Below are 22,880 nucleotides of genomic sequence, written 5' to 3'. Positions count from 1 at the left end.
CCTAATTGATGTGGCAAAGGATTCCAGACTTCGGAGGCTGATAACATTAGTAGCATTGAGTTACATGCCACCTGACAGGTATGTGTGATGAAGTTGCAAAGCTGTTAGTGGACTAAAGCAGGAGGCAATGTCTGCCCACCCTCAAAGGGTGGGCTATAGGGGCCAGGCTCCAAACCAGGGCAAGAATGCCCTGCAATCATCCATGCCCACGAGTAGGGTACCCCTCGTGCTCCAGGAACCCTGTTGAGCAACCTCTGTGCTTTCCAGGTGATACTAACGTTTTTTAAAGCCATAGGTCTAAAAGGTAATCGCTTAATTACAGCTGGAAATTAGCTCCTGGCATGATCAAAATGTCTTAACCAAGTGTGACACCATCCCCTTCATTTATAAGCAATATGTGTGTTCTCGCGTTTCTTCATCCACTGAATTACTGTTAGAAACAAAGGCAAGAGTTGTGTCTCTTGTGTAGGCATTACGAAGGCAGTTGCCAGCCTCTGGCATAATATGCCCATGTTCTTTCAATATTGGCTAGCTGTTGCCCTCTTATGGCCATGTAGAACTATCATGGCAGTGACTGGCAAATGTCTTTCCCCTGCAGACAGAAAAGCGGAAATAAGAGGCCAATTCAAGACACGGAACAAATAGAAATTAAGACAGACTGCAGCTGCCATTACTGTGTTAGAGAGAATATGTTGAGTGTTCAAGCAAGGAGGTATGTATTAAGCAAGCAAGGAGTGAGACTAGGGAGAGGCAAAGAAAGGCCAGAGGGGCACTTTGAATAATTTAACAGGGCAGAGGACCCATGCTCTGCCGTCCTAGTAACATATGAGAGGATCAAATAGATTAGGCTTTGCAGCAAATGTTAAATGACAAAGGAACAGAGTCAAACTCTGCATTCAGAATAACAAAGGCAAAGAAAGGCTAGGCTCTGAAGCCAGCATGAGATGGAATAAGAGGGACCAGACTCATCGTGAGAGGCTGGCCCCACATAGCGGGCTGCCCCTCTGGCCATCCCCCTGGGTCCACATACACCCCACCTACTAGGCATCCCACATCCCCCGGGTCCGACACATCCGGCCGCAGACCTGGGGAGCGCTTATAAGGAGGTGGGTTTGTGATCGCTCATCCTCGTTTGCTGTATCTCCCCCCCCCTCCCTCCTGGAGGACGGTCAAATCAGCAACATCACACACCTGGTCCCTCTACTCTCATACCAGGGCTTACTCAGAGGTACAAACAAGATTTCCTCTTTCTTTGAAACCCCCACCCTTCCATTCCAAGAGACACACACGTCTCCTTGCCCCACACAAAAAAAGTAGCAACTTGCAGTTGGTAGAAAAGGCTGCACCTCCTTTATTTGGCAGGAGTCCACTTACAGGTGATCTGCCTCTTAACAAGCTGGCGTCCTAGCTGTGGCCCACATAGTCAGATGAAAAATCCAGAAATGCAACATACAAAGACATGTTCTTTGCTGCTGCATCCTTTAATTTTTTCTGTTTTCTTTTCTTCTTTTCTCTTCTTTTATACAGTGATATTTGTATTTTAATACATACTGATATTTTCATTATAATTTTGTGAAAAGTCGAGTTCTTTGACTAAAACACAATAAATAAATAAAGTAAAGTCCCCAAGATGTCCCCTGTCACCCCCAGATTTTGTCTCTCCTACGGCCCTGCTTAAACAGTAGGAGATAAACCCATGCAGCTCAATAGTATCCATAGCCCATGTTTCTAGGAGACTCACAAGATCGAATTGGTGAATGCATCTAACCCAATCTGAGTCTGAATGTAATCTATTGACCTCTGCCACATTCCAAGACAGCACCTTCAAATCTACTTTGGTATGGTTCTCTACCAACTGCGGTGACTCCTGGGCCATTGGGGAGGTATTCGTATTATTCATCCTTGTCAGTCAATCCACTTCATCTAGTTCCTCCACTCTCCCAACAGATGACCCGGGCAACATCCTCAACCTATTGGAGGAGCTTATTGTGTTACAATTGAGCACTGGTGCTCTGGGTTGAAGGGAGATCATGGTACATCCCAGGGGACAGGATCGCAACTCAATTGACAGAAGCCTCTCAACTAAACCTTAGTTTCCCATGGAGACCTGAATAAAATCCCAGTCTTCCAAGGGCATCCTGCCTCTCACACAATGTATGATATCCTCCCGAATTACAGACTACCAGGCTATCTCTGACATGGCGCAACCAGTGGATAGTTTTATTCACCAATAATGATTGATCTTCCAAACGTCCGCAGCCCAGTCTTGGGAGATCATGCATATACACATTCCTTCCACCCCCCCACAATCAATAGCCCCGGGGGACCATTCGATTCAATCATTTTGTTTTATCTATCTAAATGTGCATTTTCTTCTGCAGTTTTGCTTGCGGCATCCAGTCTCCTTCTGTAGGCCGAAAGGTGTATTGGAAATCTGAATCAAATCTTTGGTAAAAGGCAACCGAGAAGTTTTAAGAGAACCTAACCTAGGTGGAAAATTCACAAGAGGGTCTTCTGTCTCTAGAAAATTGAAAGATGGTGGTTAAATAGAAACGGGGTGCAAATAAATCCCTATTTGACTCTTTTTGCGATTAGAATTCTTTCCGAAAGAAGACCTTCATCATTTAGGGAACCCTTGCACTATTGCTTTCATGATGCATCATAATTACATTTACAATCCCTAAGGAATAGTCGGAAGTAACATATTTTTTTTTTCATAGATACCCTCTTACTACATTGTCGAATGCCGACTTAAAATCCAGAAAGGCAAAATACAATGGCATCTTTTTTGACATACAGTATTCCTCAATCAAGATATTTAAAATGAAGTAACAAAACTGCGTGCCAACCCCCTTTCTGAACCCCATTTGAGAGATCTTAACTGTGTTGTTCAGACTGGACCAAGAGTTCAATCGCTGTAGGACACAGAAGGCAAAAAATGTTGCTGCAGTATCGAGCAGTGATATAGGTCTATAGTTGTTAGTGTCTTCCCTCTAACCCTTTTCATAAATATCAACAATAATACTTTCCTACCAGGACCCTGGGATCCTTGATTTAATAATGCAGTTTCTTTTAAAGAGCTCCTAGAATATCAGCATCCAAGATTCCAGATTATTTTTAATAATCACTGGAGCTATTAATATTATCAATTGCGTAGCTGATTTACTCATGAGAAAAAATCGTTTGTACCCTTGGCAGGATAACCCTAATCGACGGCACATGCCTATTTTGACATAAACCAAACTTTTATTTAAAATGCTCCATCTATTTTACTTCTTCAATAGTTACTATTAAGGGATCTTTTACTCCTCTGAGATGATCAGAGACCACTTTCTAGAAATAACTCTCAAAAGCTCCCCATATTCGTTTTTTTTTTCAACAAGTCTTTTTGTTGGCATTTGTAAATAACAAGAGCTTCACCATTCTTTATGACATAATTCTAAGGTATAACATAAACAGAAATCAACATACCCTCTACTGAGGTGAACAGGGACGGGGGGGTTCTCTGGGGTAGACCGGGGGGAGGGGTTGCAACAGTCTCAGGTCAAAGTTACAGGGAACAAGTTCATTGGTGGCGGTGGGTTAGACAGCTATTCTCACGGTCGGGGATGGGGGGACTAGTCAATTTTCGTCAACCAGCGGAGGGATGGTGGCTGTCTGGCTACTCCGGGAAATTTCTGCAAATAGTCTAAAAATGGGGACCAAATGCTGTAAAACTTGCTTCTGTTGCCGAAGCGGAGGGCAGTGATTTTTCTCGGCTGCAGCAATATCCTGCGCTTTACCCACCACACAGGGATCGCTGGGCCCTCCGGGAGTTTCCACAGCCTAGCAATTGAGATTTTAGCTGCAGTAAGCAAATGCGTGCAGAGATTTGCCAGTTTGCCTATCATCGGGAATTGTCCCTCGCCTGTGTCTCCCAGCAGGACAATGCCCGGATCCCACGGGATCGTTAGGCCTGTGATAAATCGGATCTGTTCCAGGGCCTCCTTCCAAAACCTTTCCGCCTTGGGCATGACCAAAGGAGGTGGAACAACGTTCCTGTGTTCGCGCAGCCTCTCCAGCAGTGTGGCGGTATGGTGGGGTTGCATTTATGTAGAATCTCCGGTGTGATGTACCACCTACAGCAAACCTTAATGGCCCCCTCTTTATTTGTGACATATTTGGAGGTCTTATGAGTTCTCGTTCAAATGCGGTTCCAGCTAGCCATGTCTAGTTCTCTGCCTATATCTCGCTCCCACCGTAAATCAGAGGTTGTCCTGTCCAGAAACCTATACAAGGTCGAGATCTTCCCCCTGGGTAGGGTTGCTGTTAGTGTGCGTTCCAGCGCTGTAAATTCTCTGTGCCCATGTCCTCTCATCGAGTCGTGTGACCGCCAATGTCGGAGTTGGGCGTAACGGAATCTCTCGCATTCCGAGACCTGGAATTTCCTTTTGCAGTCCTCGAAGATGGGTAGGGTGTCCCCTTCGTAGAAGTCCGCCACGCACTTCAAGCCGCCTGCCTTCCACTTGGAAAATACCTTTTGCCCTAGCCCTGGGGTGAAGTCCGGGTTCTTCCAGACCGGAGAGAGCGGACCCACCGTGCTCCTGCATTTCCATTTCCTGGCTGCCTGCTTCCAACTATTCACCGTATTCCTAGTCGTCATGATGGGCCCGGCGTTTGTGGGATGCTTAGGCCATATGATGTGTGGAAGGGATTCCAGTGGATAGCAGCTCCAGTCCTCCTCCAGCTTCAGCCAACTGGGTTTCTTAGTGCCTGGTTGCCACATAAACACTGCCGAGAGCTGGGCTGCTAGGCAGTACCTCTCCACCTGGGACACCCCCAAGCCACCAGATCAGGGGCTCCTGAGCAGGATTTACCTGGCAACACAGGGCTTCTTGCCCCCCCACATATGAATTTTAGAATGCATGCTTCTAGTTTCTGCCTGTCTTTCTTGGGGATTGCTACTGGAAGGGCTTGGCAGTGGTAGAGCAGTCTGGAAACGAAGTTCATTTTTAGTCCCGTAATCCTCCCCATCCAGGCTATCTCCTGGTTTTGCCAGCGGGACATGTCTGACTGCAGATCATTGAACTGGGGCCGGAAGTTTAGCTTATAAGTGCGTTCCACTAGCTTGGGTAAGCGGATGCCTAGGTAGCTGATGTGGGATCTGGCCCACGGGTTAAGGAGACTGGCCGACGGAGAGTCCAGCGTTACTTTAGAAATGTTAATGCCCAATGCTACAGACTTCGTGGGGTTGATCGAGAACCTGGAGGCTGCTTTAAAGCTGTTCAGCACTTCCCATAATGCCACAAGGGATGTGCCTGCATGGGATAGTGTCAGCAGCACGTCATCCACATATATGGCTGCTTTATAAGTTACGTTCTTGAACTTGAGTCCCCGGACCAAAGGGCTCTGTCGGATCCTGGAAGCGAATGGCTCCATCGACAGTGCGAAGATGAGAGGTGACAGGGGACAGCCCTGGCGAGTGCCTCTGTAATGCCAATTCTGGGGGACATAACGCAGTTAATTCTGAGGATGGTGATGGGCTGCTGATTGTTTGCCATCGTCTATTTCAGGAATTTGGGGCCCACCCTGTATTGCCACAGCGTTTCCCCCATATAGCCCCAGTCCAGAATATCAAACGCCTTGTGTGCATCGAGCGATACCACTGCTAGTTCCACTCCAGTTCTGTTGGCCGTTTCGATGACATTTAGGATACGTCTGATGTTGTCCAAGGTGTTGCGGCCCAGGATGAAGCGTGAAGGTGCAGATGGATGAGATCCGGGAGGAGTCCGGCGAGCCTGCGTGCTAAGAGTTTCGAGAAGATTCTAGAGTCCACATTCATCAGGGTGTTGGGGCTGCATGACAAGCAGAGTTCCGGGTCTGCCCCGGGTTTTGGGATCAGGACCGTGACGAATTCCTCCATGGAAGGGGTGACAGAGCCCGTTTCCAGGAAGGTGTTGAAAAGAGAGGCCAGGTGGGGGGGGCCAGGATGTGGACATATTTCTTATAATATGGTGCGGGCAGAATGTCTGGGCCAGGGACCGTGTTCTTCATTGAGCGAATCACTTCGGTCACCTCCTCCGGGGATATGGGGTCTTCCAGGGAGTCGGTCTGCGGATGGCAAGGCAACTTCGGGACCGCTTCCAGGTAATCGACGTGTGATTCCGCGCATGCAGGCGTCCCTGACATCACATTCCTATGGTGCGCGGTCATGATGGCCAGCTTTTCGAGGTCCGAGCAGCGAGGTTTCCCATCTCGGTCCCATAGGATTGTGATGTTGTTTCTGGTATGTACTTTCTTAAGCTTATACACAAGCAGGTGGTTGGCCTTGTTGCTATTCAGGTAGTACTACTGCTTCTTGTATGTTAAATCTCGGGCTGTCCGATCTGCCAGGTGCATTTCAAGGACTACTTTAGCTTTACGTAGTTCATTCCACGACCTTACCGATTGGCGTTTTTTGTGGATCGCTTCTTTCTCTGCCACATCTGTCTCCAGATCCAATAGTCTGAGCTGGTGCCTGTGCCTGTGTGCCGCCGAACAGTTTATGGCAACGCCTCGGATCACAGGCTTCATAGCGTCCCACACATAGCCTTGTCAATCTCTTGCCCGTGTTTTCTGTGAAGTAGTTGACCAAAGCTTCCGACAGTTCCTGGCTATCTGCTCTATCCGAGAGGAGATAGTCCTGCAGCTTCCAAGCCCTTTGCGGCAGCGTTGGTAGACCTTCCATTAGGAGCTGTGCTATCACTGGGGCTTGGTCAGAATGTACCCTTGGACCTATGTGGATTTCCACGATACAGGGGAACAGACACTTGAGACGAGTAGGTGGTCTATCCTGGAGAGACCCCTATGGAAGTGTGAGAAAGGTGTAATCGCGGACCTTGTCATTCGCCAGCCTCCATGCGTCGATCGTTCCCGTCTCTCTCAGGAATTCCGCAAGCCCCGGTGCCTTCGAGAAATCTGATCCAGTGGGCGGCAGGGTCTTGTCAGTGGTGGGGCCCGGGGTGAGGTTGAAGTCTCCCTCAATTAGCAGTTTGCATTCGACGAAGGTAGTTATAACTGGGGGAATCCTACGTAGGAAGCGGTCTTGGGTGTCATTTGGGTAGTAAATCGCTGCAATGGTGATTGGGAGTCGACCAAGAGGCCCTTGATCAGCAAGAACCTACCCTCAGGATCTCGCTTGCTTGTGACCTTTGACAGAACCGCCGATTGGCTGAGCAGGACTTCCACCCCTCCTCTCTTCTGTCCAGAGGATGCGCAGTATCTTTTGGGGAATCTTCAGTACTTGATTTGCTGCTCATCTGAGACCAAGAGATGGGTTTCTTGTAGGCAAACAATATCTGCCTCAAGTTGGGCTAGACGATGTTCCAAGGACTTCCATTTCCTGGGGGAGTTCAGGCCTTGGACATTCCATGTGATCATGGTTAGATTTTTAGTGGGTGACCCTATCCCAGAGTGCTGGAGTTGCGGATAATTAGTGTTGCTTTTCTCCACTTTTCGCCATCCTGTATGGGTAGCTGTCGGTTAGGCTGCACCCTGTATTGATAGTTTGTGCCCCTCTCTGGTGCCAACCCCTCTCCCCCCCCTTTAAAAAACAAAATTTGGTCACCCGGCTGGGCCAAAGCCTCCTTCTAAAGTCGAGGCACTCTGGCCCAGCCAGAGGTGATGAGAGCTGAATGTGTGATTGGTGCGTGGACTTGCTTCAAGGGTTTCGCTGCGTGGCCAGAGGCTTTGGCAAGCGTCTAGTCCACTAGGTGACGCTTATCGGTTCCGAGAAACCAGCTGTCCAGTGCCACCCCGCTTTAGCCATCATTGCTGGGCTGTTTGCTTTTGAGTGAGGGGCCTTTGATCCTCTGACGTCGCCTCTCGACTCGAGACCAGGATCAGTGGGAGTCCTGCGGTTCCTCCTGTTCAGAGGGTGCACCCTCGTCGTTGGTCCCCTCCCCTGCATCCGGGTGTAGCAGTCTCTCGGCCTCGTGCACATTGCATATATGGCGGACACTCCCGTTCCAGGAGAATGTCAGGGAAGTGTGGCAACCCCAGCGGTACGGGACACCTTTCTCCCCCAGCCATTCCGTGACTGGCTTCAGCGCCTTCCTTTTCAGAAGTGTAACAGAGGCGAAATCCTGATACAAGGAAATGGAGGCATCCCTGAACAGTATTCGAGGGGAACTTCTTGCTTCCAACATTATTTCTTCCTTAACTTTAAAGTAGTGCAGTCTCGCAAGGACGTCCGGTGGACAGAGGAGTTGGATCTGGCTCTGGTTCTGTGGACCCTGTCCAGCACCAGGGGAGAGTCATCCGGCAGGGTCAGGATGAAGCGGACGAGGTCACTCACATAACGCTCCAGGTCAGCCTCCGGGACAGAAGTGGGGGTCCCTCTCAGACGTATGTTATTGCGACGGGAGCGATTCTCTGAGTCCTCCTGCTTAAGCTCGAGGGCCTTGCACCTGGCCTCCCAACACGGCCAGCCTGCCTGTACCCTTCTCAATCTCCTGGCTATGCTCACAAAGGGTGGTTTCCGCCTCTGACGTCCTTGTCTCCAGTTCCCCCACTCTCGCATCCAGCACTAATTGTACCTTTCACTTCCTCAGTGCCCTTCTGGAACTCTTTAGTAAATGCTGATAGAAGGTCCTAGAGGTCCACGTGCATGCCCTCAGCGTTTGCTTCCCCTGGCTCCAGGCGGTCCCCTCTCCTGGGCCTACCTGATGCTGGGGTGGATAATAAAGCTGCAACGTCTGCTTGCTTGCTTGATTGATTTTTTTAAGCCATTATGAGTTCAGGTCCGTGCCTCAGGCTGGGGTGCAGTACACTGATGTTGCAAGGCAGAAAGTCAAGCGGGCATTCAACCCCAGGCCAGAAGACTGAGAAAGCTGTAGCCAGGTGTGCGTGGTCGACTTTAGTGGAGTACACGCCAGGCGGAGATCTGCCGGTGTCACGGCAGGGCCGACTCGCCCTCTGTGTAAGTCTGTGTTAGTATAAAGCTGCAGTCTGATGGAAGGTGAAGTAGTTAAGCTGATGAGGACAGGGCCCAAGACAGCCAACCAGGGGGAAGATCAGGACCCAGCCGCAGTAGCTGGTTACCCCAGGGGTCCGGGAGGTGCTGGGCTTGTGCTGGGCAACTCGACGACTGAGCCCCCAAATGGACTGGAGGGGGGTGTGCGGGAGGCCAGTGTGGTTCCTGTATCCGTCAGACTCAGATCCGGGAGGTCCCCCTCTGCCAGAGACCCCCTGATTGTGCCACCCTCCTCCCTGTGGTGCAGATGAGACTGTCCTGGGGCAGGAGGCAAGAGTCATGCCTCCCGGGCTGCAATCCACTCCAACGTGCCCCAGAACCCGCGTTGCTCTGTGTCCACCGTGGCCCCCCTGTGGTCGTGTGTTTCATTGATGGTGAGCTCCACCAGGGAGAGATCGGCCAGATCCACCCTGCAGGTACTGTCCGGATGAGGGTGAATAGGCCCGCCCCAGCAGGTCGGTTCTCTCAAAGAAGCGGCCGGGATGTCTTTCTTCCGGCAGCTAAAGCTTGTGCTGCTGCCCGGCGGGTGCTATATGTAGCTGCCGAGGGATGGTGTGCCCCTGCAGGAGGCACGGGCCGCGTATGATGTTGGGCAGCTCTGCTGCCTAGCTTTGTTCCAGCAGTGCAGACGCAGGTGAGGGGGGGGGGGGGGTCGCCAAGCAGCCCGATTCACTGGGCGATGATGTGCAGTGCTGCAAGGGCACGAAAGCCGCTGGTGGCTGGCCACTTCGGGAGACTGCCGCGACTACCTCAGCGATGGGGACCTCCGGTCCCTCGGCCCTCCGCTCCCCTTATGGCTTACAACCAGAGTCCACTACCCCCATTGAGGTGGGGGCGCCGTGAGGAGTCTTGGGCCGCATATGATGTTGGGCAGCTCTGCTACCTGGCTTTGTTCCGGCAGTGCCGACTTCCCGAGTTCAGGGCGTGAGGAGGCTCGGGCCTCATATGCTGTTCGGCGGCGCCGTTGCCCAGCTTTGTGCGGGTGATGCAGTCTTCCTGCAGTTTAGGGCGTGAGGAGACTCGGGCCGCGTATGATGTTAGCGGCGCTCCAGAGGCACTGCTTTCGGGCGCGGGAGCCCCCCACTGCTCGGTCTGCGCCCGGGACGAGACCTGCACCCGGGGATGTAGTACTGACAGACCGCTGCGGAAGTGCCCCTCGAAGGATCAGTCCTCCCTAAACCGCTGCTGCCGTCATCTTCTCTCTACCCCGGAGGGGTCCGCCATCTTGCCGCCCTGCCGCATGGCCTGAATCCCGAAAAAACGCTGAGCTCGAGGGCTGAAAGTCGGCCAGGATCAGCAGTGCAGCATCAGCAATCAAACATGCTGCAGACCAATACTTCAGTCAATTTCTCACCAGAGCATAGTGAAATGGCGCGTGGCCCAGCCGGGAGCTTTCACAGAGCTGCTCCGACTGCCATGGCTCCAAGCCACGCCCCCCTCCACCACCCATTTTCGTTTTTAAATAAAATAGATTTCTTATGGGCAACCAGTTTTTGTAAGCTTGTAGGATTAAGTGTTTCTGGTCTTTATATTATATAAAGGACTCATTAGATTAAGATGCTTTGGTTCTCTCCTCGTCTTTTAACTTTCACGCATATGCACATCGAATTAGACCCTTTATTTCTGTGTTCGCCAAGCAACACCTTACTCGCTTACGGGCTCGATTCGAATTAACAAGCTAGTTGATCATGAGTTGGGAGAAAGAGCATGGGTGAGTTATTAATCTGTACAGCCCAGTATTTGTACCGGCTCCAACTGAATCCAATCTAAAATGTAAGTGCTTTGTGTTGCGGTTTTACCATTGTAAGCGATTTTTACCCAAATATAGATCTAATGATCCTGTATATTTATCACAATGGGTACTCGTAAACAACCATCTTTACCCATAAATACGATGAAACAGAACAACTCTATTTAAATATGTTGACAACTTCATGCTTTATACTGTATGAGTATATACGCGACTAACATACTTTGGTGTGATATGCACACTGTGTGATCATATCAACCCTTGCATTTTTTATTGGTGGTTCTGCCTGTTTGTGCATGGCATAAACAGTATGATCCATCTTCATACTGTTGCCTGTCCTTATTGTTGGTTCTGCTTTTCTTACTTGGCATACTTTGGGCTTAATTACGAGTTTGGTGGAAAGTCTGCTGTTAATCTGCCGAATTACTGCCAAACTTGATTACTCTTACTACTAGTTGCTTTGGTTTTTACCACAGGATTGCAAGTGGTGGTGTAGAGGTGTACGTCTCCATTTTTGGAGTCCATGGGTATTTCGTCAGAATTGCTGCCAGCGGTAATTGCCCCACAGTAATTATGCCGCTTTTTGGTGGAAGGTGGAAGATTTACCTCCAGCATGAAGCTGGAGGTAAATCTCACACAATACCACCCAACTCAAAGCACTGCGGTGCAGTTAATGCAGACTTGCTGTCACTTTACTGCAACTTTTACCTGCTCCACAGTACTAGTAATGAGGCCCTTTGTGCGATATTCATGTGCTCACTGACTTCTTTTCATGTGTAGAATCTGCTGTCTCAGGATCTACTTCTATATCCGTGGCAATCTTGCTGTTGGTTCCATGTGGTTGACTGTGGAATTCTCTGGGCATTTCTCCAAGTGAGCTTTTGGTTTCCATGTCAAGTATCTGTTGAAGCATTGGCTGCTCACCTGTCTGTGGCAACCTCACTGTTGGTTCTACTTGTGCGTTATTGATATGCTCACCTACTTTCTGGTGTGCGGCATGTGTTGTCTCATTTGCAACTAATCTGCTTTGTGGCTCCTGTACCTTTATGCTCCTTTGGAACCTGAGTGGGGGACCATCTGTCTTCATTTATTTGACACTACATAGTCTTGTCAGTGTCTGCCTTTCTGTGTGCATTTGTGGCATTATTGTGTTTACGTTTTACTGTTTTGATTGTGGTATTGTTTTTCTGACATTGGATTGGTAAATGTTGAGTCTTTGGGCTTGTTTCAGTGTCACTATGGTGGTATAAGAAGAGCTCATGTATTTGCTCTTGTCATGGTTGGTATGTCTCATCTCTGAAGATGCTTTTTGTCTGCTCCTGCTGACCCTTCCCGTTTTTCCTTTGTCTGAAGAAAATGGTCAGTTGCCCATTCTTTCATTGTTCTCCTCATGGTTGACCTTCGTCAGTATGTTATGTTACAAAGCTTTTATTCTATTCCAGATCACCACTGTTCTGCTCTTGTTGCATGGAGGCCTGTCTAGCGGTTGGCTTATTGTGCCCCTACCAATGACATCCAAACCTTAGACTTTGTAGGAAAAAAGGGTAGATGGGGGGAAAAAGAGCAGGGGGCATAAGCGGGGTAAGGTGGGTATGAAAGTGCTGTAGACGGAGGGAAGGGAAAATACAGACAGGGGAGAGTAGTGTTTTGTGTTGGCTTGGTTGCATTTAGATTCAATAAGGAAGGCCCATGGATGTGGACTGGAGGCAAGCATGGCAGTTTCCAAAAACAATAGGTAATGGCTGCCTGGTAGACGCAAGATGGGATGAAGTGGCTCTTGACATGTGGTGACATTTTGCACAGGATTACCTTTCAATATTTCCAACGGGGCAAACTCTGGGATGGCTGTGTCTAAAGGCAGAGTTGCCTCAAGAATAGACTGTGTGAAAGATGAATGGGGTTGGACAACAATGGAAATGAAAGGCTTCTTAAGTCTGGATGACAAATTCCAGGATAGGTTGGAAACCTCGCATGCTTAAGATGTGAGGTCATTGAGATTAGAATGAGACACGTTTAGAACTGTCACAATTCAAAATGGAACTGAGGATTCGGCATAGAGGCGATATAGATTATCATATAATTAAGGTATATTTACATTGGTGCAAACATTGAGGTAATTCAGTTTTCACCCTTTGTTCCTTTTATGATATGGAATGGACTTCTAGAACAGCTTCTAGGAATTCCTATTGAGGAAACTAGATGTCTTGCAGTGGAGGTTACCAAATGCTTAATATGGTTTTAATTATATCCTAATGCCTTAACACCGAGTCCTGGTGCCGTTACCGTCCGTGCTGGTGAAGCCCACAGAACACGTGATTATTGTGATTAGCACCCAGAGGCAAACGCTTGAGGTGCTAATAGCAATACAAAAAAAACTGCCTGCGCTGCTTTGTTGGCTGTGGCCCGGGGGTGGTGGTCATGGAAATGGAAGGGGGGCTCCTGATTGGCTGATGCACCATCAAAGTAATGGAGTGTATACTTTTCATATTAAAAAAAAATATTGGAGGGACAGTAGCAAAGGCTCCCTGCCTCAGAGACGCGTGACTTCCTCCATCTATATATAAAAAGCCAAAATTATGTTAGTTTGTTCCATTATAAAATTCCACACCGTTCCACCAATCTGCACCAAATGGTGCATAGTCACCTGTTAGCATCCTCCGCACATTACTGGCTGCATGATATTTTGACAGCCCACCCCTTCACCTGAGATCTTAGCCCCGTCACACGTGAGACGAGACGAAACATCGGCGAAACATCAATGTGGTCGTAAAAGGGCGAGCTCATTTTAAGCGTCTCAATGTTAGGAACAAAACTCAAAGTTCCCTATTTGACCTTTACAACTATGGTTCAAGGTCCTAGGATGCACTATTTCTGAGATATTTTCAGCGCAACACACTGCACCACGCTAGGGTGAGGTGACCGGTGGGGAGAGCGCACAGGTGGTCCCAGTATGCTGCAGCACATCAACTCTCCCCTCCACGTCTGCTCCGGGGTATATCAGTGAACCACCCGACCATTCTCAGTGCAGTTCACTTCAGTGTGCAAAGCACATCAAGTGATAAGCGACTCGGAACAGCGACCTACAGGGTCATTCATTTTTAACAATTGATGAGCGTGTTATTATGTCTGTCTACAGAACACGTGCAGAGTACAGGTACTTTTGCTAGTTTTTGCTAGTTACTGAAACATTCCTGATACATTTTACAGCATGTAAATTTACAGTATGTAAATTGAATAACCCATTCTCTTTGTAATCCGTGTACCAGTTTGCCTTTCAGCAGGAACCAGATTTTACTTCAACCATGGCCCAGACACATTTCTATATTACCGAAATTGTTACTCAGCCTGTAGATCCTCTAATGTAGAGATGTAACCAGCAGCTTGAGAAATCGTGGTTATGCTGTGTTTTTAGTAACAGTAACAATTATGTTTAATACCTGTGCTTCATTTTGTTTAGACTAGTTTGCGCCATTTTATGGCAAAAGTAGCTAATAATGATGAAGGAAATGCATTTCTTAATCAGCAGAGCAGTGAAGGTTGCTTCTTTTCTTCCTTATCGACACCTCACTGTTGGGTGCCGTACTTTAGCCCCTACTTTTGTAGTTGCAAATGTGGTGCTGGGTGAGCAGAGTAGGTAGGTACTTGTAAAGCAGTAAATCATGCACATGCAAAGTGGTGGCTTTGCTGCCAGGCTGCCACCATAGATGGTTCTTTTAAGGAAAGTGTTCCCACTTGATGGAAGAACACTTTCCTATGTTTGCATGCATCTTAGAATCAGGGCCAGAGCGCGAGCGCTGGATCAGCGTATGTATGATACGCCCAGTGGAGCTAGTGTACTTGCTAATGGGCAGCTTTGGATGTGTAACAAATGAATGCAGCATTTCATGTTTTATTACATTCTTACTGGAATCCATGTATAACCAATCAACTACCTTATTTAAGCGGATCTTCGGATTGAATAGAATAAAATGACCTCTTGCAAGCCACTGTTATTCTAATGACAAAGGCTAATGTTCAATTGATAATTAAGAAACATGTTAAGCTGTCATCCAACTAAGCTTTGTTCTTGACTTTTTCCCTGTTTTGCTCTCTTGAAGGCGGGGCATTGGCTCATGCATTTTTTCCACGTCGGGGAGAGGCCCACTTTGATAATGACGAACGCTGGTCTCTAAACAGCAAGGGCCGGAACCTATTCATAGTCCTGGCGCATGAAATTGGGCACACACTGGGCCTGGAACACTCGCCTGCCAAGAGCGCCCTGATGTCGCCATACTACAAAAAACTTGGCAAGGACTTTGTACTGAGCTTTGATGACATCATATCTATACAAAACCTGTATGGTGAGTTTTTGAGAAGAGGCTTTTCAGAGGTTCAAGTGTACATAAGATGTTGCATTGCATCAAATCTTGATTGCGTGACCTCAAACATGAATGCGTTGTGTCTGCCGTTTAGAAAGTTCTTTGATGGAAATGCAGCAGAATGATCTAGTTATGAGATGAAATTATTTTTAATTTTCATTTTTTGTCGTTTTTAATTGAAATAATTATTGCGGATCTGGGGTTGGGCTGCACAGCTATTCATTTTGGTATGATTCTCAGTAACAATTTCTATCTGCAGCTCTCATACAAAAGTGTTCATTTTTTAAAATCTCACAATAACAGAAAATATGAATCAATTTCAACAAGAACTACCACAAATGATATACTACATGCAACAATCGGGCGCACACAGAGCATATGAAAAAGTTCATAGTAGTTTGCAAGTGTGTAAACGCCATTCCCTTTCAAAGACCTCCAATGTCGGTGGAACATGCATTGCTTTTTTGTTGAACAATGAGCTTCTCATTTTACTTTTTTGTAACCAGAAGAGAATTTCATGCCTAGCTGAAGCATATATCGTTAATAAAATAAATAAATGGTGCAGAGAGAACCTTTTTTTTTACTTTACTATTGCTTTACTTTATTAATTTGTACTGCAGAGCCAAACGACCCGGTGGCATATGGGCACTGGAAGAAGGCAAACCTTCTTAGATATTAGATGACAAAACATGAAACAAAACAAGCCCAACGGAGAAGGGGAAGCCCTGAAGAGGAAGGTTTTCAGTTTCTTTTTGAATATGCTTAATCATTCAATAGCTCTAAGATCTGGCAGAATAGAGTTCCAGAGTCTTGGTACTACTATAAAGAACGCACCTTTGCTCACTTGATACCAGATAACTTTGCTCTGGGAACCACAAGCATATTGGAACTATCGGATCTAAGATTTGTGACTGCAGATTTATTTATTAATTAATTAAGACTACTACAATAATCTATTTTTGAGCCTATAATGGGTCTTGCACCATCTCACAGGTCTTTTGAGCGAGGTACAGATGGATGTGCAAGAGTAGTAATACAGTGGGATGATGCGGATACGGGCCTGTTCACCTGCGCTTCATATTCAAATGTTAGCCTAGGAAGACTCCCAAAGTTTTGATCTTTTGTTTTTTTAGCAAATTTACAAACTGCTATCTGAAACCTCAGATATTCAGAACCCAGTTTTTTTTATTCTATGGCTAGTACCAATAACCATAAGTTATTTTTTATCGTTATTTAATGCTAGCCCACTATTACGCATGTCTTGGGAGGATAACTTAGGGGCATCATGCTCGCCTTGGAAGCAAGACGACGCAGAGCAATACAGGTTCGATCACCGGGTCCGCGCTTAGAAACCTCTTGGTATTAGGCATGTTATAAGTAACCAATTATTTTTCTTTTTTGTTTGGTTTATTGCAAACCTTTACCAATTCATACACACTTTACAGTATAATACAATATATTACAGTGGAATATTTACACTTAAAAGAAAAGTAGAGGACAATTATGCTCCTTATGAATGGACTTGTGGTCTAATTCCCTGGCTCCTCGAATTTCTCTACCAGCACTGTTTTAGGTAATTCATGTACAAATGCTGTTAAAGCAAAACTTAATTTGAGGTTGTCCCCTTGACACAACAAAAAACCCACCAGGCTTCAGCATCAAGACTTTTTTAAAATTATTATTTTTATTGAGATCTTACAGAACATACATAAACTTGTTATGCAGTAGTTCATATCAACATGCTGGTATAGATCTACAAGTTACATCTTTAATAACTTCCCAACAAAACCGGAGAGGACATAAACGAAAAAGGAAAGAGAGTTAAAGGGTACGGAAAAGTAATGAAGAGTGATGACTCCACCCCATCCCTCCCACCCCCCGCTCCCGCTCCCCAGACCCGCTCCCCGGGGTGTAGGGTCTGTAGGTCTTGGGGATAAATAAATCTCTGTCATGCTATGATGATGGCTGGGAAGAAGGCAGATCCAATAGCATGACAGGACGCGGATTGCTTAGTCAAAGGGGGTCAAGGCGCTGGGTTAGCGTCCCTCAGGAACTCCAAGAAAGGTAGCCATTGTGTGTCTATATGTGAGTGAGTGTCCATGACCAATGCCGTGAGGCTCTCTGTCGTAAATTCCTTGGCTTTGTGCAGCCATTCGGCTTGCGTGGGAGGAGAACTTGCTTTCCATTTTATAGTGATGCACTCTCGTGCAGCTAGGAGCAGATTTCTTGCCAAATGCGGGAGGACCACATATTGGTCATTTCAATTTGTGTGTTCTACCCCAAACGGAGCCAGAAGTGGAGTAAGTCTCCTATGTATGTCTTCTATCTGGTGGATCCAGCCCAGGACTTCTTTCCAGAACGTTTGCATGTGTGGGCAGCTCACCACTGGTGCCAGTGTGTGCATATTTGAGAGCAGCCCTTCCAGCAGTGTGTGGAGGCGCGGGGGAACACCTTGGCCAGGCGCTGGGGAGTTAGGTGCCATTGGACGAGGAGTCTGCAGTTGTGCATTTTGTATTGCATTGCGATGGAGGACTTCCACACTGCCCTGAATATAGCCTCCCACCTCTCACAGTTGTACACCCAGCCTAGTGCTGAATCCCATTTTGATTTGGAGTGAGAAAGGGGCAGGTGACTCCTTGCCAGGAGGGCTCTATAAAGTTTCACTATGAGGCCTTTAGTGCCGCTGTGAGAGTTCAAAATGGATTCAAAATCAGTGAGCGGGCGATAGAGCTGACCCTTCCATTTCTTGTTTGTAAGGACTCCCTTGACCTGTAGGTACGGGAGAGGATTAATTACTAACCCCTGGTGTGCCTCCTCCAGGTCTGCCTTAGACAGGAAAACACCATCTTTCCACATTTGGCCGGCTCTGACAATGCCTTGCTCGTATTGTGGCTGAAAGCGACTGGGGTCTATAACTGTGGGGGGGGGGGGCAACTTCATCTGGCCGGCGATGGCCAGTTAGTGGTGCCGACCATATCCGAGTTGTCTGCATTCCATATAGCCCACAGGACTTTCAGTACTGGATGGTCTCGGATCCTAGGCGGTATAGATCGGAAAGGGACCCACATCCATTCAGCCAAGGTAGCAGGGTGGAAAAAGGCAGTTTTCTAAACGGACCCAGTGTTTGTATGGTGTTTCACAGATGTGATCTACTAGGACCCGGAGCTCGGATGCCTTATAGTATTCACCGAAGTCAGGGAGAATCAGTGTGCTGTATGCAATTCGGGGCCTTTTTTTCCCCAAAGAAAAGCTAGGAGGGTTCTTTTGACCGTGGCGAGGAAGGCATCTCGGAGCGAGACCAGGGAGTGATTGGAAGAGAAAAAAGAGGGCGTGCAAGCACATTCATCTTTATGGAGGTGAACCTGCCCACCCAGGAAAGGTTTAGTTTACTCCAGCGCTCTACATCATTCTGTCTGGCTGCCCAGAGCGGAGTATAATTTGCTTGAATACAGGTCACTGAACTGTTTGGTTACTGTTATTCCTAGGTATCGAATGCTGCTCTGTGCTGTTTTAAGGCACCAGTTTGCCGGGTCTTCTGCAGAACCGGGGGAGACGCCCTGAAGGGGTAGAGTGACGGTTTTGTCGCGGTTTATACAGAACCCTGATTGGGCGCTGAACTCAATCAGTTCCAAGAGTGCAGGAATGGATTGTTCCGGATGCGTTACATAGGCCAGGACATCATCTGCCAACAGTGCTAGCTTGACCTCTAACAAATCCCTTAATCTACTGTCGTTTCTGATGTTCTGAGCCAGGGGTTCCATAATTAAGATGAAAACCAGGGGCGACAGGGGGCAACCTTGCCTGGTGCCTCTTTTCAGGGGGTGAATTGAGACGATGCCACACCATTTACTATAACTTTTAAATAATTTTTACGCAAAGCAGACAGTGATAGCAGGAAGGTCTATTAAAGTGGCTCCCGAGGGGGAGACAAGCTTAGGGACTGCTCTGTCCGCTCTTTGTTTAGAGTTTGGCCTCTAGCAGCGTGTGAGCCTTGTCTCCCCTACAAATACCTTTTGTTTTACTTATCTCAGGTAGGTAAGCGCTTTTTCCTGCCAAACGGTTTTCAGTTCCTGCCTAAGGTTCCTGATGTCTGCTCTGAGTTCTGCAGTCATCCCCTGATTCTCTTCCGGCAGTTTCTTTGGCCTGTATCTCACGCTTGATTTGGGATTCTCTGAGAAGTTTCAGACGCTTAACTGCCGCCCCCTGGGTAATGAGCAAGCCCCTCATTGTTGCCTTAGCTGCCTCACATACTATCTTTAGGGAGATTCCCTCTTTGTTATTTCTTATGAAGAAGTCCCGGACTTCCTCGTCCACGGTGTCTCTAAAAGGCTTATTTTTAGGTAATGTGTCATTGCATGTCCATCTTTTTTCTATGTGTTTACCGGGCCTAGGTCCAGGTCAACGGTGACCATATCGTGGTCAGACCACCCAATGACATCTATTGAGGAATTTCTAATGAGCTGTACCAAGTCCCCTTCTAGAAAAATGTAGTCGATGCGGGAGTAGTTTTGGTGAGGAGGGGAATGTAATGTGTAAAATTTGTCTTGTGGGTGCTGCGTGCACCATGCGTCAACCAGGCTGAACTTAGCTATGAGGTTGTGAAAGCCCTTCCTGTCTGCCAGGGGCGAGCCCCCTCCCTATATGACTTCCAATCAAGCTCTGGGTTTAGCACGAGGTTGAAGTCCCCTGCACATATTAAGGAACGGTTCTTTCCCCATCCAATCGCAAGAAAAGGGCGTTGCAGTAGGATCATTGTTGCGCATTAGGGGCATATGAAGTGCACAGGGTGATTGCCTTGGACCTGATGAAGCTCTGGACCAGCAAGAATCTACCCCCTGGATCTCTGTGTGTCTGAGATATCCGTAGCTCGAGGGAGGAGTGGTACAGGATGCCCACTCCGCCTTTCTTATCCGGTCCGGATACCCACAAAGCTCCTCCAATGTGTCTACCCCTAATGGCAAATTCTGCGGTGCGCTTAAATTTGGTCTGTTGGACAAAAAGTATATGAAGTCTCGCCTGCTGAAAGGTTCTGACTAGCATAGACCTTTTTTGTGGAGAGTTAAGGAGTTTGACGTTGAGAGTGCCTATGCGTATGGTCTCATCCGCCATCCGGATCTCAGAAACTGAGCTGTGTGTGAGGCCGTGCCTGCAGTGGCCCCTTAGAGTGCGTTAGGAGGAAGGGCCTCAGCACCCTGCTTTGCTTGTTCATGGAGACCTTGTGCGTGTGAGCATGTGTGATTGCAACTGGATCGAACCTAGAGCACGACGAGACAGACTGTGAGTGTGCGGGATGTCCCTTGATGTTTCCTAGACCCTGTGTGAACCCGAATAGACCCCGCACGGCCCTTGAAGAAAGAGTGAAAAAGAGAAAGAAAAAGTTTTAAGGAGAAGACAAGAAAGGAGGACTTCTCTCAACATTAGAGGCGCCCTAGGAATGAACATAGGGCCACTCAACGGGTAAGCCCCTGGAATCATATGCCAACGTAGAGGCTTCTGCTAATCAGGGTGAGCGTTAATGCATAATAGATGCTTTGTTAGGTGCCCAGCCTGGCATGCCTGCCCAACAATGTGACGGGACCAGTGGTTCTGGAGGGGCCAGACGGATAGAGTCCTGGGCTCAATGGAGGGGGGCAAACCCCCAATTGGTTTATGGTCGTAGTCCCTGGAGCTCCGATCAATGCATGACAAAGGCTCCCTCCAGAGTGGGTTGCGGTGTAGAACTCTTGTCTGAGGACCCCTTGATCAGGGGGTGTTCAATTTTGTGAATTTTCTTCCGTTTTTGGTGCGGCCTCTCAATACCCGAGGGCCAGACAGTTTCCTGCTGGGTTCGGATGAGGAAGGCATATCTTCACCAGCAGTGGCTTCTTTTCCAGACTGTAGTCCCCGCAGCACGTTGGAGGACTCCTCTCCCGAGACCACTCGGTATTCGGTGTCGCTGAGGGTGAATATGAGTGCAAAGGGATAGCGCCATCTGTACCATTGGTTACGCTCTCTCAGCCGGGATGTCAAAGGTTTGCATGCCCTCCTCTACGCCAAGGTCTTGGCTGAGAGATCCTGGTATATTCGCACCCTCGAGTCTTCGAAATCATTGAACTCTCGCCCTCTGGCTATCCTGACTATTTCCGCTTTATGCTTGAAATGATGACACTTTGCCAGGACAGAACAAGGGCCGCCTTGGGGGACCGCCTGCACGGTGTACCCTTTCAAACTGAAGATCTGGGGACAATGGGGCAGGCAGCAAGGTGGATATCAGGGTTTTGACTTTTCTTTCCAAGGAGGCTGGAGTTTCATTTGGGGATTCCTTGAGGCCTTGTATCCTAATGTTGGCTCTCCTCTCCCTGTTTTCAGGGTCGTCCATCTTCGCTTCAAGGTCTTGATTCCTCTGCTCTAGGTCTTGCAGTCTGCCCTCAGTCCTCATTTCTATTAGGTCTGCCGATTGTTGATTATTTTCCAGAGCTTCGACCTTATCTTCGATCCTGTGTACATTTTCCTGGAGGGCCGAGACTGGTAGTCATGCTGGTCCTAAACGCTCGGATGTCATCGAGGAGACGTATGTCCGCCTTGGTCGAGGTCTCCTGGCCTTCCCCTGGGACTATGGGAATGTCTTCGGATTGGGAGGCGGACATGTTTGTCTGGGACCGCCGGAATTCTTGCAAACGCTGGATCATTAATGGGTCCACTCCTCCTTGCATGAAAGTATAGTGTCAATAGACTTCCAATGGGGACGGTGAGCCTCCTCTGGGGGCGCAGACGTGGTCCAATGGGAGCTGTGTGCTTAGTCCGCGTAAGTAGTGTGTCTTGGCTCTGGTGTCTTGAACCACCCTCGGCTGGGTCGTACTGTAGGGAGGGGAGATATGGATCCCAGTGATCCAGATTCTGGCAGTTCCCTCTTGGTGCATTAAGTGCGGGCGTGTTGACCTCTGTTGGGCTCACTGGAGTGGAGCCTGATGCCGGAGACTGAGCACCATGCTCTACCGGATGGCCGTGGTAATTGGGAGCTTGTCTTAGGGCTACACGCCCCGAGAGGGGGCCTGGTCCACTTCCCCGCTGTTAATGATCTGTTCCTGAGTGGGGCACTCCCAAGGGCGGCCGTGGGGCACTGGGCCCCGCTGAGCCCCTACGAACCACTGTGGGATCCCTTCTTGATCTGGGATGAGAGGGGGGGGCGGCAGAGTCCTTTAGGGGCCCTGTTGTGCCAACGTGCTTGCTTGGACCGGGCACCTGAGAACAAGCGCTACGGGCGGAGAGGCCGCTCGCTAGTTCAAAGCCCCCCCCACACCTTACTTGTTTCAGCTGCGTTGATAAATGGGCCTATCCGGCCCCTCCGACTATGCTGAGTAGATGCAGGCAGTGTTAGCTGTAGCCTATGGTTCCGTCTCTGCTTTGCTTGAGTAAGGGGTTGGTGTCTTTAGAGCAAGGCTGCCGCTGTCGTTGCTGGCGAGTTGCGAGTTTTGAAACAAGTCACTCGGCCCACAGGGGGAGAGAGCGGCGAGCACTGGGCGGGCGGGCCAGTACACAGTCAGTTCAGCTGACCGGGGGGCTCGGCCGCACTACCGCCTCACTTCGGCTGTATGGGCTTCCTGACCCGCTGCATGGAAGTGCCTGTATTGTGAGACCGCTACGAAACCCGCGGCACGGGCATGTGGCGTATGCAGGGAGCAGAGCAGGTGGGCTCGGGGAGCGAGATCATGAGTGGCTTCACACTCTTCACTTACTTGGCTAGCCTGGCCGTCCTGCCTCCTCACTCCCGACTGTTTGAGGGGGACTGCCCTCCAATAAC

At 48.5% G+C, this 22,880-nt stretch overlaps 1 protein-coding gene across 1 annotated transcript in view; it reads left to right on the top strand.

Moving 5' to 3' along the window:
- The window catches only part of MMP28 (matrix metallopeptidase 28), a 417,865-nt gene that overhangs the window by 299,379 nt on the left and 95,606 nt on the right, over positions 1-22,880 (top strand). The window contains exon 5 of the mRNA XM_069614923.1: positions 14,840-15,082. Coding sequence (XP_069471024.1) covers positions 14,840-15,082 — 243 coding nt within the window. The remainder of the gene's footprint in view (positions 1-14,839; positions 15,083-22,880) is intronic.

Source organism: Ambystoma mexicanum, chromosome 9, assembly GCF_040938575.1.
Source record: "Ambystoma mexicanum isolate Mex_15411 chromosome 9, UKY_AmexF1_1, whole genome shotgun sequence".
Taxonomy (NCBI): Eukaryota; Metazoa; Chordata; class Amphibia; order Caudata; family Ambystomatidae; genus Ambystoma; species Ambystoma mexicanum.
This window is presented reverse-complemented; position numbering and strand designations above follow the sequence as displayed.